Source organism: Uloborus diversus, chromosome 8, assembly GCF_026930045.1.
Source record: "Uloborus diversus isolate 005 chromosome 8, Udiv.v.3.1, whole genome shotgun sequence".
Classification (NCBI taxonomy): Eukaryota; Metazoa; Arthropoda; class Arachnida; order Araneae; family Uloboridae; genus Uloborus; species Uloborus diversus.
The window spans coordinates 130091988-130107630 of NC_072738.1; the positions used below are offsets into that span (position 1 = coordinate 130091988).

The 15643-nt window shown below is 33.3% G+C and overlaps 2 protein-coding genes across 2 annotated transcripts in view; both read right to left on the reverse strand.

Moving 5' to 3' along the window:
• The window catches only part of LOC129228593 (uncharacterized), a 61310-nt gene extending 54574 nt beyond the window's left edge, over positions 1 to 6736 (reverse strand). Inside the window, exon 1 of the mRNA XM_054863276.1 lies at positions 6605 to 6736. Coding sequence (XP_054719251.1) covers positions 6605 to 6700 — 96 coding nt within the window. The 5' untranslated portion in view covers positions 6701 to 6736. The remainder of the gene's footprint in view (positions 1 to 6604) is intronic.
• Positions 6737 to 11540: 4804 nt separating this feature from the next.
• LOC129227505 (uncharacterized) overlaps positions 11541 to 15643 on the reverse strand; it is a 50712-nt gene continuing 46609 nt past the window's right edge. The window contains exon 10 of the mRNA XM_054862081.1: positions 11541 to 15004. Coding sequence (XP_054718056.1) covers positions 14812 to 15004 — 193 coding nt within the window. The 3' untranslated portion in view covers positions 11541 to 14811. The remainder of the gene's footprint in view (positions 15005 to 15643) is intronic.

Genomic DNA, 15643 nt, shown 5'->3' on the forward strand with positions numbered 1-15643 from the left:
GTGACTGCATGAAATAATAATTGATGCTCCAGCTCTGAAATCATTGCCTTGATCATTTTCCTTTTCACAAATCCACATACAATTAAAGCTGTATTAATTATTTGATTACTAATTTCATCCATAAGTGTCAAATTAACACGACGCAGTGTGATAACCAAATGCGGAATTGACGAAAAGCTATGAACAAGCGCAAGCACATGGATGTAAGCTAAAAAATGGTAGCCCTCATTGAGAACAAATCAAGCAACCGTCCGCGAAACCGGCAGTAACCCTGTAGGCAACTTCCCGTACGAAAAACCAGTTCCAGATAGCGTTGACGGTTCCTACATGGGTGCAAGTTTGGTGATGTGTTCAAGACGGAAAATATTTTCACCTCCCCCCCCCTCCTGCCCACATGCAGGCTTAAGGAAAAATTTATGTGTATTAATGTTGTAGATTTTACAATGCCAGGTTTGGAATCTGTTTTTTTGATTTAAATTTTAAGCCTTTAAATTGTAATATTTAAGCGTTTTGACATCATAATTAGAAAAAATATAAAATCCAGCAAGAAGTGGAGGGGGGGAGGGAAGGTCTGGGGGACTCTCCCCAGAAATTTTTCAAATTGAAGTCCAAAAAACGCTATGGTAGGCCATTTTGGTAAAGTTTTGGGAAAGGAGGGGTTCAGAAACTCTTACATCAATTATTTCAAACTGATAGTCCCAAAATAACAATATTGGACAGCTTTCAAAAATATTAGAGAAAGGGAGGGGGGGGGGGTGCTCTGGGCTTTCCCAGAAATCGATGTTTTAAAAATGAAATTGTACTCCATCTTTCATAACGTTTATAAGCTTTTTGAATGCACTATGGAAGGGATGGAGTTCAGGAACCCTCCTTCGGCAATATTTCGAAATTGAAGTTCCAAAAATGCAATTTTAGACGATGTTGGATAATGTTAGGGGTAAAAGCGTTCGCAGCGCCGCACCATTTGTTTTTGCCGATCGTAAACATTTTTATTGCAGCAATAAAATCGCTTAGGACATAAGGTTTTAACTTTTGCAACATAAATCAGTTCTGATCGGAATGTCCTACATAAGGTAGCGCCAACAAACTAGAAATGAAGGAAAGGTGGGGGAAGGGTATGGCCGACTAATGATAATGAATTGGCACCATTCCCCCACACAGTCTTCATTTGAAAAAGAATTCTTTTATAAGATAGCAGGTGTTGAAATTAGCAATAAAAAATCGCTTCAGTGAAGTAGATATATTTTTTAAGCAAGGTATCCTTTCCAATATTTCTTTAAATTTTCAGCATCAAAACATTTTCTGAAGAGAACTCCCGAAATCCTTCCTCTGAGTTCACCACAAACGTCCTAAATTTCGATTTTTAAGGCTTCAGTTTCTAAATTGTTTTGTAGGAATTGTACCCCTCTTACCTATAAACATGACTTATGACAGCCTAAAAGTTTTAATACTTTAATTTTGGAAACTTTTTGAAAGAACCTTCCTACACCCTTCCCCCTTAAGTCATCCAAAGATAGCCCAAAACAAAGCTCTTAAAATTTCAGAAACGAAAATATTAAAACTTATTGAGAGAAAGCCTTCGAATTCCCTCTTCTTAAGTCTTTTAAAGATTACCTAAAACCGAGTTCTGAATACTTCAGCTTTGAATATTTTTTAGGAAAGGGGAACCCCGAACCCCCAAGACAGTCTAAAGTTGCTCTTTTAAGACTCCAGTGTCGGAATCTCGCCTAAAGAGAGCCATTTCCCTCCCTCTTGACATTCCCAAAGACAGCTTAAAAGTTTTAAGACTTCAATTGCAAACACTTTTCTGGAGAGGGTCCCAAATGCCATTTCACTCAAGTCCATTTAATTATAGCCTCAAATAGTTTTTAAAACATCAGCTACAAAACATTTTCATGTTAAAACACCAAAATCATCTCTCATAAATTCACCAAAGATTGCCTAAATTAGTGTTTTTAAGACTCTAAATTTTTGATTTTTTTTTTAAACCTCCCCCTCCTCCCTTTTACATCATTAAAGACAGGCTAATAAGTTTTAAGAGTTTGCAGAGGAGAAATATCAAATTACTCCTAGCTTCAAAAATGACTTTCAATTCAGTTTTTCGATAGTTTATACTATAACCCTTAAGTAACACCTCCCCCCCCCCCTTAGATTGTCCAAGATATCAACTTTTTAAAACCTCAGTATCGTGGGTTAATTTGCGAACTGATTACCCTCTTTGCAAAAGCAGCATTTTTTCGCAAATTCGTGCTGCCGTTATTTTTCTCCTTTTCTTTCTCTCCCTCCCCCCTCCCATATTTACATTCTAGCGATTGTTAGATTCAATGACATTGGAATTTAGTGATTCCTAAAGTCTTTGTCAAAAATGCAGGAACGGTTGCTCATCGGTGTTTCCAACCAGCTTGAGATTTACTCTCGATTATTTCCAAAATTCCCATTTTCATTGAAATATTCAAAATCCCTGATAGTTTCCGTTTTACCTGGTATGTGGATGCCCTTTGATGTGGCGAAAACATTTCATCTTGTCAGCAATCACTCCCAATCGGTGATTCAGATTCAGCTCTTTAAGACATTTTAAGAGTGTACATAATTTTCATTTATGCGTGTAAAGTTTGCAAAAAAAAAAAAAAAAAAAACGCAAATGAAAAAAACGAAAGAATGATTGAAAATAGCATGAGAAAAGGCTAAATTTTCAATTAGAGCCAATTATTTCGAAAAAACAGGGAGAACAGCGAGTAACTCATCGGTCTCCAATGTAGTGAGTTGGAAATAACAGAGCTATACCTAAAAAAAGTCAAACGGCGCGAGTCGAAAAGCCACTCCTCCAAAAGAGCAACCAAAACAAGCCCATGGTGGAAAACCCAGAGAATATCGATGTAAATTCGTGGTTATGGAACGGTCCAGTAATTAAAGCATATTTTCCAAACACTCAATTTCTCTTTTTTAAGTAAAAACTGAAAGAAAGGCATCGAATTTCTTTCCGTCCCGACCTCTGTCTCGGAAATTTGTCCAAGATGGAAATCCGTCCTGAGACGGAAGGTCTTGCACCCATGGGTTCCTATTGCGGTTGCGATGTCCCGTAATTTCTCTCGTGTGATATCCCCTTAATGAGTTGCATCCTTAGGTCTAGTAAAAAGACGTACCAGACGGGAAAACGTAAAATCGAGGGTGGGGCTAAAACTCTGTGTTCAGTCGAGTCCCGACTTCAGCGAGGGATGTGTTCCAAGATTCCTTGCATAAGTCGAAATTTCGCGTTGTAAAAAAATGTAAGTATACGGTTTTTTTAGCAACATACCAAGTTCTTTTAGACACTGTTAAACACTCCTTAAACTGCTTTAAAGCATTTCTCTGAACTATACATTACATTTTCTTACTTAAAGAGCTGATTTTTTACTGTTTTTAAAAAGAAACAAAGCTGTTTTATTCAACATAAAATACTTAAAGATGCACAAAATGAATGATCAAAGGGGGGGGGGGACATAAAATAAAACACAGCACGCACATTATGTAGTAATAATAAAAGCTGCACTATGATAGTACTGTACAGTAGATAGTTATATTATTCATGAGATGAAAAAAAAAGATGGTGATGATTTATGCTCCATGATCAGATCCTAATTCTTTTTTAATACATTTGCTTTGCCTTTTCTTTCATAACGTTTCCGTTTATGCAACAGCCTCTTTTTCTGATCTCTTTAATCCACAGTAAAAAGAGCAGCTTCAATTTTCATAATACATATTTGAATTGCTTAGACAGTACTCTGCAAGCTTCAATGTTGAAACTAAGTTCTGAACTTTTACGGATATCTTTTTGTTTTGACTTTTAATTGTATGTATGGAAGATTCATGCATGCTTATTGTCGTGCTACCGTCCACATTTTGTAGTTGTTCAAGCATATCGAGAATCTTAACCTTTTTTTTTTTTGGCAGAAACTTTATTTTAATTCCCATCTTCAAACTTTGGATGAAACAGCGCACTAAGGTGTCATATATTTCACCATTTTTAACAATTAGAATGAAAAAAACAAAATTAATGAAAGATGCTGAGTGGTTATTTGGTGCATTAACAATGCGATAAGTAGATTAGTTTGGTGTGAGAACTCTTGCTGTTAGTGATGCTAAAGACATGTAATAACGTTTCAAGAAATCAATATTTAGTAGCCGATATCAAAGCCGATACTTCCTTCCAAAAGAATTTGTGTTGTCTACGAGAAATTCGCGTTAGCTCTAAAATTCGGTACTTGTGAAAAATTACCGTTATAGCCTTTTCGCGGTTCGAGTCGAATCGCGTTGTAGCGGGAGTCGACTGTATATAGTTTAAGTATTGATCCCTACCTATGAACTTGTGAAATAAATCTTTTTCTTTTTTAATTTTTAAACTTAATTTCCTTAAAAGCACGTTCTATATTAACAATGTTTCGTAAACTCGTTTTTTAGTTTAATTGCAAATTTAACATACGAATTTGCAAATAAAAATTGTTTTAGTTTTTATGCTATAAATCGTTTGATTAGCTGTGGGTACATCTTGCATTTTTTCCCCATCGTCTTCATTACTCTCATCAGGAGTTGGTGTTAAATCAAATTCCAAAGTAATTCGTGATTAGATGAGATGATAATGTGTTATCAACTTCTGAAAGATTCTCAAGACGAAGCTCTGGTCTTCAATTTAGCTGAAGGAAAATTGTCTGTAAGCAGATTTCCTCCGATTGTTCAAAGAACAAAAAGATAGAATAGAATGAGTTCCAGAGCGGCTTCTAACAGCTATAAAGAAAATTTATCTTTTAAAAAAAAGAAAGAAAGAAACGAAAAAAAGAAAAAACGCTGGTCTGAGTTTTATAGGAGAAAAATGATTTTGATATGTTTGTACAAAAATGTATTAAGCGAAATGTTTGAAAAAGGGTTACGTTAAATTCGGAAAATTTTAACATTGTCAGTATAATATATTAAGTGTGATAATGTATGAAACGGACAGCTTAAAATCAAGGTCCCACTGCAGGGTCCAGTGAAAAGGAAAATTGATGACCAATCCTAAAATCCGAGGAGACGTTGCCAAAGACACCTACCGTGGGGTATCAACCAAATAGGCCCATTTAAGACCCTCGCTTACAAATAGCACTTAACGACCACTAAACAGTCAGCGCTTTAGACTCTGACTAAAAAGCTTCATCTCCTCCATTTGCTGAGTCGCAACTTAAAAGTTGTCACTTTCAACAAGTCAGGATTACATGATTACAAGGAGAAATTACGATTACTTAAAAGTTAGATTACAATTACGACTACTCAAGAAACACTTGATTAAAATTACGATTACAAGATTACAAGCATCCCATTGATTACACAAAAATGTAGTTGATTACTCAGATTACGATTTTAAAATTCTGATTGTATCCCTCCCACCTATTTTCCCCAAGATGCTTAATTTTTTATTCAAGGTACAAAGCATGAAAATACATTTCACTAAATTTTAAAAAGCATATAATCTGATTTTCGATGCAAGAAATACTCTTGTATTGACATTAGAAATGTTTCTAACTATAAAGATATGAAAATAACACAAAGCATTACTGTATGCAAGGATCTTTATGTCTGCTGAAGAATTAAATCCATTTTAAAGCAATCATTTGTAAACAATCATTGTAATAATTTGAAATTTAAAGGAATTTTTGCATTAACTACATTTAAAACGAAACTCTTAAGTTTTTTTGTAATATTTTACCACACTCATTTTATTTATTTTTAAAAACAAATAATTAGCTCGATCAGAAAGGTTTTAAAACATGAAAAAAAAAAAGTACGTAACAACACGTTTGCAACACATTACAAGAATGCTGTCTTGTTTTCATGTATTTCAAGAGTCACAGGTAGGTAAGCAACAGAACGTATTTGTCACTGAAAGCAGTTTAAATAATTTTGTATCGAGGTTTAAAAAAAATACATGAATCAAACCTGAAAATAAAATCGATGATCTGTAGATTTGAATTCATATGTAAATAAACAGGGTATATTCTCCAAAGCAAATAAATGAAATAAGCTTAACAACAAAATAAAAAGACAATTAATAACTTTAGTTAGCATAAAATTCTTACTAAAGTTTAAAATGAAAACAGTTCCGTGGTGATGCAGGAGTATCCACGAGTTAAACCATGCAGATGTAAACATACGCATATTGAATAGCCAATTTAAAAGGGTTTTGAAAATGGGGAAAGAAATACATTGCGTTACAAAATAAAAGTAATTTTATTTTGGCTAACCAACTAATTCCACATCACATAATCATACTAGCTTACATACAGTAATATTACCGACATAAATATCACGCAATACAGTAATGATCACTCAGCATCTTCACTTTAAAATTCACTTATATATTTCTATTTGCTTCTAAAGGTACACGAAAATGATTGTTGAAACAATTTTTATACCATTCTATAATAAGATCAACATGATGCTCAAACAAATACACAACTTCGCATCAAGAAAACAGTTATTTTCCAGATATTTACGACCGCGGAGAAACATTAAAAATACCTAAATTCGGTTTCAGTCGCAGCAACAACATGTTTTCTGAAAGTTATATTAAAATATACGTATAATTAAAACTTACCTCTTCAACAGTAGGATGGTGTGCTCTTTCTTCTTTTGTATTTTGTAATGGAGTTTGTTTTATCCCTGAAGTGGAAGGGATGGATGCAGCGGCCATTTTAATTTCACTTGTCAGTTGTGTCAGGAAGGTCCCGTTTCCTGATTGGTTCTTTTGAGCTTTACCCTTCGTTATTGACCATAAGCACTAACGGGAAAAGGACATGCATATAAATTTTGGAAAAAATACGAAGCAATTTTTATTTTCGTAAATTTTGTGCCACACCCAGCTTTTGTTTAAATAGCAGATGAATGTAACAATTTGTTCTGATGTGTGCTTTCAGTGTTCGGCAACAAAAATGAGACTAATTTTTTTTTTTAAAGTTAATAAAAAATAATGGTGCATCAAAGGGCCCTGCTAAACAACGCTTAATAATTTAATAGTTGAAAAGAAAAAAAAAACCTTGGTTGGTAAAATGGGTTTAAAAAAATGGCTGCATTATTTCAATTTCTAAGAGTTTGATTCACAGATTCAATCGTACATGTTTTAAAATGTTGATCTAACCTTCGTTTTTTTGTGCCAGTTTAATCTCGGAGTGATATAAAAGCATTGTAGCATAATTTGCAAGTGCTGAACTCGGGAAGCACTGTGATGAGTTAACCTTCCTGAGAATTATGAAGCATACTGAAACGAGACAAATTCTAATTTTCAGCATATATTCAGTTCTTTTGTTCCATTTAATCTTTGTTTAAAATAATGGGCTCCAAAAACATGTTGAATTGTTGAATATGTCGCAAAGCCATTTCAACCACAGCATTTGACAGATGATGAGCATGAGCCTCTACTAAAAGGAAACAGGGTTGGTCGTCAGTGTTGAAACTATAAATAGGATTTTGGTTGGAGAAGCACTTGAGAGTTAACAAAATGTTAAGTTATCTGGTTTACAAGGATTGGAAAAATGCGAACAGCAGGTGTGTTATTTTTGAGTGCAACGATGCATGTCATCCAACTCCACACGCATAAAATACTTCGGACGCGCCAATTTGCAAAATAGGACAAGTTTTAGTTTTCTATGCGTGTGTTAATCGTATAGTTGAATTGAAATTCGGTTCGTTAGGGAAATTCTACAGCTAGAAATTGCCATGTGTACTGGCGGGGGGGGGGGGAGGTCTTTTCCAAACAATCAATTTTAGTGTATTACCTATATTTAAATTCCTCAAAATGTATTTTAATTTTCCTGTAAATCTAATCAATTGACTGAGGAGGGAAAATCACTTTTGATCATACTTACTTTTCAACATTACAAAAGCTGCAATGATTTACATTATACTTTACAGGGGTGCTCATCTGCCCCAAGAGCAAAAGGCAAGGGGAGCCCCTCTCAAATACCGGAAAGACCTGACAAGAAATTAAGCCCCCCCCCCTAAAGAGATAAACACCCGCAGTGTGCATGACCCCCCTTAGGTGCCCTTCCCTTCCATATTTTATATGGAAGTTTGGTAAGATCTCATTTGGAGTATACTGTTCAGTTTTGGTCTCCTTTTCTAAATAAAGATATTTCTTTGTAGGAAAGAGTTCAAAGAAGCGCTACTAGGCCAGTAAGGGGACTTTCAGATTTAGATTATGATGCCAGACTTAAAAGTCTTTATATGTATAACCTGGAGCAAGGAGAGTCAGAGGGGTCATGATTCAGTTGTTTAAGTTTACCAATATAAAAGATGCTAATGGGTTAAATTTTTTTCACAGAAAGCAAGACGTCGGGTCAGTTTTAAGGTATTCAAATTTCAGGCTAATCTGGAAATTAGGAAATATTACCTTAGTAGGGTTGTGGGCATTTGGAACAGCTTATCGGAAGAGGCTGTAATGAGTAATTGCGTTGATGGCTTTAAGAGGGCCATTAATCTTCATTAGGGACTAATAAATTGACTTAGACCAACCTAGCTGGGCCCAGAGTCTGTTGCTGGTTGTCACCTTTGTACTTGTAGTAAAATTCGGAGCTTAGCTGAATTTTTGAACAGTTGATGCAAAATGTATTTCATCATATATCAGGGCAGCTGTCCTAGGGGAAGGTGTCATGGCACAGACTGTGCCTTTGAAATTTTTAGGGCATTTTTTTCTTTTCATTAGGAGAAGGAGGGCTTTTCATTTTGATGGTTTCTTTGTGATGTTTGAGGAGGAAGGCATGTATTTTTTATGATTTCCCTTGCTTTTGTTCAGAATATCCATCACCTTTTTCCTCTCCCAAAACCGAGTTGAACATTTGAAAACTAAATATTTTCTGACACATACTTTTCTCAAAACTAGAGCGAACAATAACAATTGTTAGATGTTACTGTGTCAATTTTACAATTAACATTTGTGCTTATTTTGTAATAAGATATTCGAAATAAGTTAATAAATTGACATAAAATGATCAATTTTTCTGGAGGAAAAGAGGTCTGAACAAACATTTAAATTATTTGTATTAATTGAGATTTAAAAAAAATCGTCAGTGCTATAAATTTTGGTGCTTAAAATCGGTCACGGTTTCTGAGCTAATGTCTATCTATGGGAGCAACAGAATAAGTTTTAAGAGTAAAATTAATTTAGTTCACCCATAATTTTGAGAGGGGTTGCATTCCTCCCATACATGTTAATGTTTAAAAAAAGTGAATTACATAAAAGTGAATACAATGAAATAATCAAATCTATTTTTTTTATATACCAGGGTTCATACTCAATTTCAGAAATAAAATGAAGGAGTAAAATGAGATTTTGAAGGAGTACTAATGGGCTGTCCTTAAATGATGTCGCACTTTTTTTTCAACATGTTTAAACCCCTTCCCCTTTGTCACAAACTGTCACACTATCTTACTCCTCCTATTGTCACATGTCATATTTTTTTATAAACATATTGCTATAATAACTACATGGTGTTACTTTTTGTCACCCTCTCTATTTCCCTTGTCACAATTGCATAAACCCGTCTATCCCTCAAGGCATGACATCACTTGTGGATGACCCATTTTACAACATCATGACGGTGATTTGCTAAACATTTATTTTTTAACACAATCACTTAATATTCTACATCTGCTTATGTATTTTTAGATATTTAAATAATAATTAGACAAACTGATTTTTGCAGCTGAGAGTGTGATGGAGGGAAAAGCAATAATCATAAAATTTGAAAAAATAGCCAAGCACTATTTAAGATGGTTTATTTCATTTATGAAATGTCTTAGTCATCTAATAATATTTTCACCTTCAACTTTTATAACTTCTATGATTAATTTGTAAATCACATCTTTATGAAAAATTAAATGTACGAAATTACTATATTAAAATTGCCCTTATACTTTCGCCCTTGTGACAAATTTAAGTTGTCGATCGAAGTATTTCAAGTTACTGTTATAGAGGAAGATTAAGTAGCCTTGAACTAAGAAAGAAGAAGTTTTGAAGGAGTTCAAACCAAAATGAAGGAGTTTGAATGGCCTTTCAAAAAATTTACTAAATGAAGGAGTATTGGAGGAGTTTCGAAGGAGCATACGAACCCTGTACAAGGACGCCCATACAAGGGGGCAAGGGGGGAGGGGGCTCAAGCCCCTCCTTAGAAATTAGAATTTCCTTGTTTTTAGTACTTTTTTCTTTGCAAAAATATAAAAACATTTCTTCTTCAGCCATTAATGAATAATTTATTAAAAATGTCAAACTTTAATAACTCTCTAATCTGTACCAAAACCAGGGTCTATGGGGAAAATATCCGAGCCCCCCCTCCTTAAAAGTTTGAAAATGGACACCCATATATATATATATATATATATATATATATGTATGTGTGTGTGTGTGTGTGACCCTGTATACATATTTCCTACAGAAAATATCTTTTCCCCAAAGTTTATTCAAACTAAATCCACCAGATGAGAATTTTGTTAGGATTCAAATTTCCCTGTAGGCTCTAGAGTTGAAAATTTTAAATTGTTTTAATTGTTAGTATCCTTGTGTTTACTTTATTTGCATGACTGACATTTTTACATCACGTGCAAATTATTATTTTTTAAATACAGAAAGTGATTTCCTGTAGAATGGACTCATTTAATGTTTTGCATGTGGAATTATGAAGCTGCATTCAACAGTCAATTGTATTTTCTGATAAGATCTTTCCTGTTATTTGCAGCACAAGGCATTTAAACGTGGGAATAAAATTTATGTTTTAACTTTCTTAAAAATCATTGTAGTTTAAAATTAAATGTTGCATTTAACAAGCAGTCAGGAGCGTCCTGAATACATATTTTTGAGAGAGGAAATTCAGAATTCACAAAATAAAGCATAACTAAACACGAATTTTAATGAATGATAAAAGAATAATGAAAAAAGCCAAAACTGTGCATGCATACATGCCTATATCTAATGAGAAGACATTAGGCATCATAAAAAATAAATATAAAAAAATTGCTTCATTGGGTTGCCCAAATTTTCTGAATCAGTCAAAAATTGCTGAATACAAAACTCTTTTTGGAGGTCACAGAGACCTTCCATTGGAGCAAACACTTGCTTTTAAAATACAACTGTTCCTTCAATTTTCTTGTATGTATAAATTATAAAATTTCACATGCAGAAATATAACATTGCTTAAAACATAAATTTTATTTAAAAGCAAATTACTATAGTGAGTACAGTAACAGAGCTACACTGAAGAATCATTTTCCCGTAACAGTATGCAATATACAGAATTTCAAGAATTGATAGAAATAATGCTGTTTGATTAATCTTCATTTCAATAATTCTTATGTAGTGTAAAATAAATAAAATTAAACCCTTGAAAATAAATGGCTGCTGATTTTTTTCTAGATAGCACTTAGAGTTAATAATAAAACATAAATGTTTAAAATAATCAGTATAAAGTGGAATCCAAAGAATGTTTAAAAACAGATGTTTTAATTGTTGTTTTGAATAATCATATTCATATTGCTCACTTGAAAAGAAAAAACAAAAAGTAAAAATAAAATAATTTATTTTTACATAAAAATTTACAATAATTTATAGAAATCGATAACAAATTCAGTGTACAACTTTAAAAAATCACAACAGTTAATATATTTTGTTTCAATTTATACTGTATTTGAAGCAAAATAACAGTTCACAGTACACAAAAATATACATTTTTAATATTTATTTTTTTTATAAAAATAGACTTTATTCAATAAAATTGTAATGAAAGTTAATTAAATGACTAGGAGATGAATAACAGCTGCAAGAGAACACAACCACATTTATACACAGATGGAGCTCTTACAAGAAAAGCATTCTTTTGTACATTTTTCTATCACTAGCAAATTGCTCGTATTTGTATTCATTCAAAGCACCTACATGTCTTTCAGGGGGAAAAAAAAAAAAAATCCATAGGATTGTCTGAAATTATATAACAAACACAAATACCCATACACACATATAGTTTTTTTTTATTGTTGTTCACTATGTTGATCTTAAAGGCAAAGCTTTAGGTTTTCTCCAAAGTATTTTAAAATATACATAGAATATTCCTCAAGTAAAAATCCTTATATATATATGTAATAGCCAATGATCGAGTAACTTGCAAGTTTCAACAATGAAACTTGCACCACGGCATGATAATTTGATAATATATTTTGGTAATGTTTAACACGCAGGGAAAGGCTTTATTGTGACAAGGCTGAAATCAATCCGGTAACTGTTTTGCTGGTAAGACTCATTTCAGGGGAATGAAGAAATGAAAGAATGGTCAACAATAAACGCTGCCTACTGGAGTTTAGGATTAATCCACTGGAGTTAGGGTTACAAATTCAAGTATCAAAATATCACCAAACAGTCAATGGCTTCGTTCAAATGTAGAAGCAATCTTCACCCGTCATACCTTGACGGGCGATTTTCTAGTATTAAATAAATATTCATACTGTATTAGTCTCCCATAATATTAAATAACATTTAACTCACTGATGGGGATGAAAATTTTTGTAAAAGATCTATAAATGCTAAAAGGGAACCATGTCTTTAAAATGGGCATGTACTTTTTTTATGCAGAAATTCCTCCCTTTCTTGAAGTAAGTAAAAATAGATCTATCTCTTGTGGAATGTACCTCATGAAATTTCAACCATTTATTTCCTTTTCTTCTGATGACTTTGTGATACGCAAGGCAAAAGCAATACCAATACTTGATGTCAGTAAAGTACAAGACTGTCAGATGGTTAAATTAACAATTCAAGCACAATGTACCACTGAAATATCCAATTACATTTCACCAAGCTCTGATCGGTGAGCTGCCAAAGCACTATGCATTTAACATACTGTTAAAGAGCTACTTCCTGTTAATTTTTGCATTCATTTACCCAGTTCTACTTAGCATGTGAGGACAAATAGACAAGTAATTTACTCTTGCTCTATTTTTAAAAAAAATCAATTGAGGGCAACTCCAAAAAGCCCCATTCATTACACTAACGTCAACAATTACAGCCTATAATGGCATTTTTAAGATTTTAAATTCTAAAAATTTCTGCAGAAGGCCTCCCGAATTTTTCTTCTCTGTAACATTACCAAAGACCATATAAAACTGCCTTCTTAGGACTGTAATTCCAAAACAATTTACGGCGGAGAACCCCCAGACTCCTCTCCACACTTACCCACCAAAAGTGAGCATTTTTTAAGAGTGCTCCCTTATCATTTTTTGGTTGCTCCAATGGTGACAGTATGAAGTCCTTGCCCCACCTCGAAAAAATGATTAGGGCACTGTTGCTCCTCCTAAAAAATTGAAACTACAAAAAAAGTTGGGGGGGGGGGGGGGTAGTCTTAGTTATATGGGCCCCTCCAAAATAAAAACATATATACGCTACTGTTTCCTCCCATATTAAGTCGCTCCCATATTATTGTCCACCAAGTCCAGAGACAAAGGAGTCCACATGAACTGTTCAAGGAACAAGTTTTCTAGGAATTGCACCCATTTGGGAAGAGGTATTGATGAACAGTTTTGAAATTCAAGAATTATACTTTAAGTTCTCACTGTGCCACCACAACACATTATTAATAGCTGTAATTCATTCACTTTAATTCCATTTGTTGATTTAAAAAAAAAATCAAAACTTCTCTCTGTATCTGAAAATTCCTTTTACCTCAAATTTCTTACACATTGGGAAACTCAAGATATACAGTTTTGATTATACATAAAAACTAATTATAACTTGCAATGTAGTTTTGCTCATTAAAAAATAGAACATGAGTATAAGAAATAAAAATTGTTACTTAGATACTAAACCTATATACATATAAAATATTTCATATCAAGAGTAACACTTGATAACTATCAAACAATAGTTTAATGAAGAGAATTGACATGGCTCACTTCAATACAGATTCAATATAGCTCAATTCACATCCTTCTACATTATTTTGAATTATGCAAACTTCTTTGTTGTTTTTCAATTATAGTGAAAAACGTTTGACGCAAAACTAAGGGGATCAAGAGATTTTTCATGTTAAAAGATTTGAATTAAATTGACGAGTATACAGTTCAGACCATTACATCATTTCGTGTTTACCTACTTTTCACGTTAAGCCTTTTCGTGTTAAATATATTGCATTGTAATCAGGTTCCAAAATTAAGTCAATACTGTTGATTAAAAAAAAAAAAAAAAGCTTAAAAAGTGTAATGCAAGGATTCTGAGACATGCTCTACTCCTTGTACTTGAAATGTATCTAAAATTGTAGATTTATCAACTGTACATGGAAACTTTCACTTGATTCAATAGAATTTTCAATTCATGATTTGCAGAGAATTGTAAACGTTTTTTTCTCTTCATTGTATTCAAAGAAGAAGCAGTCTCCATTTGCACAAGACTAATCCATTAGCACCTTTGCTTAAAAATCCGGCATAAAAATCTATACAGAGTGGGATATCCTACCTTACTTTTTCCTCTAGTTATTAAAATTGATAAATAACTTATTTGTTACAGGTTGAAAAAGTATACAACTTTATTCATGTTTAACAACTTTTTTTAAAAAGGAGGCTCTTATGACAATTTCTTTTGAGAAAAAAAAATCTCAATTACATTCCAAATAAAAAAAAGCCTGTATTTTAATGGTGAAAATACCATTTATGTATTTAAAAAAATAAATGTTGAGTACAATCATGCTATGGAGGTTTATCTGTAATAAAAAATTACTAAACGCATTCTGATACATTACATGAAACAAATGAATTACAATTTAAATTATTCTATGGTTAAGGCAGACCCATCATATCCAGTAATGCATTGATTTTGCAATTCAGCCAATTTCTACTTTTTGTATCCAATCCATCAATCCACTGCTTTGGTATATTTGAATAACCACACTTGCATCCAAGGAGTGATCCACTGATACAACCATTCATGCTGCTGTAACCACCAAGCATCAACAGGTTGCTTAATACAGTTCTGAAGTAAAAAAAAGATAAATTTGAAATTAATTTATAGAAATCTAGTATTAAAACGAGCTGATGTGTGCATCACATGACTTCCTTTTACTCCAATTTAATGTCATTTCCCCATTATTCGCTATTTTAATGTGATTCAATATTTATTCTCTAAATATCACCAACAATGGCCAAATTGAAACCAAAAAAAAAACCTCCGCCAAATTTGTCGCCAAGTTGGCGACAAAACTTGGCGACCAAAAGACTGGCGATATATCGCCAAGTGTCCGACAAATTATAACGCCACTTGAGTTTACATCGAAATTAACAATGATTTCCCCCCAAAAAGGTGCAAAAGACCCCCTTAGGAACATCCAAAAGCAACCAAAAGGGGAGGTGCACAACTAGACCCCACTACGAGTCTATGTACCAAATTTCAACTTTCTAGGACATACCATTTTTGAGTTATGCGAGATACATACGCACATACGCACATACGCACATACATACAGACGTCACGAGAAAAGTCGTTGTAATTACCTCGGTGATGGTCAAAATGGATATTTCGCGTGTCTATACATTCTTAGGCACTTTTCCGCATGTGGTCGAATCGAAAAAAAAACTCAACATTCATTTGGGGGTGAGCAAAATGGAAATTAAG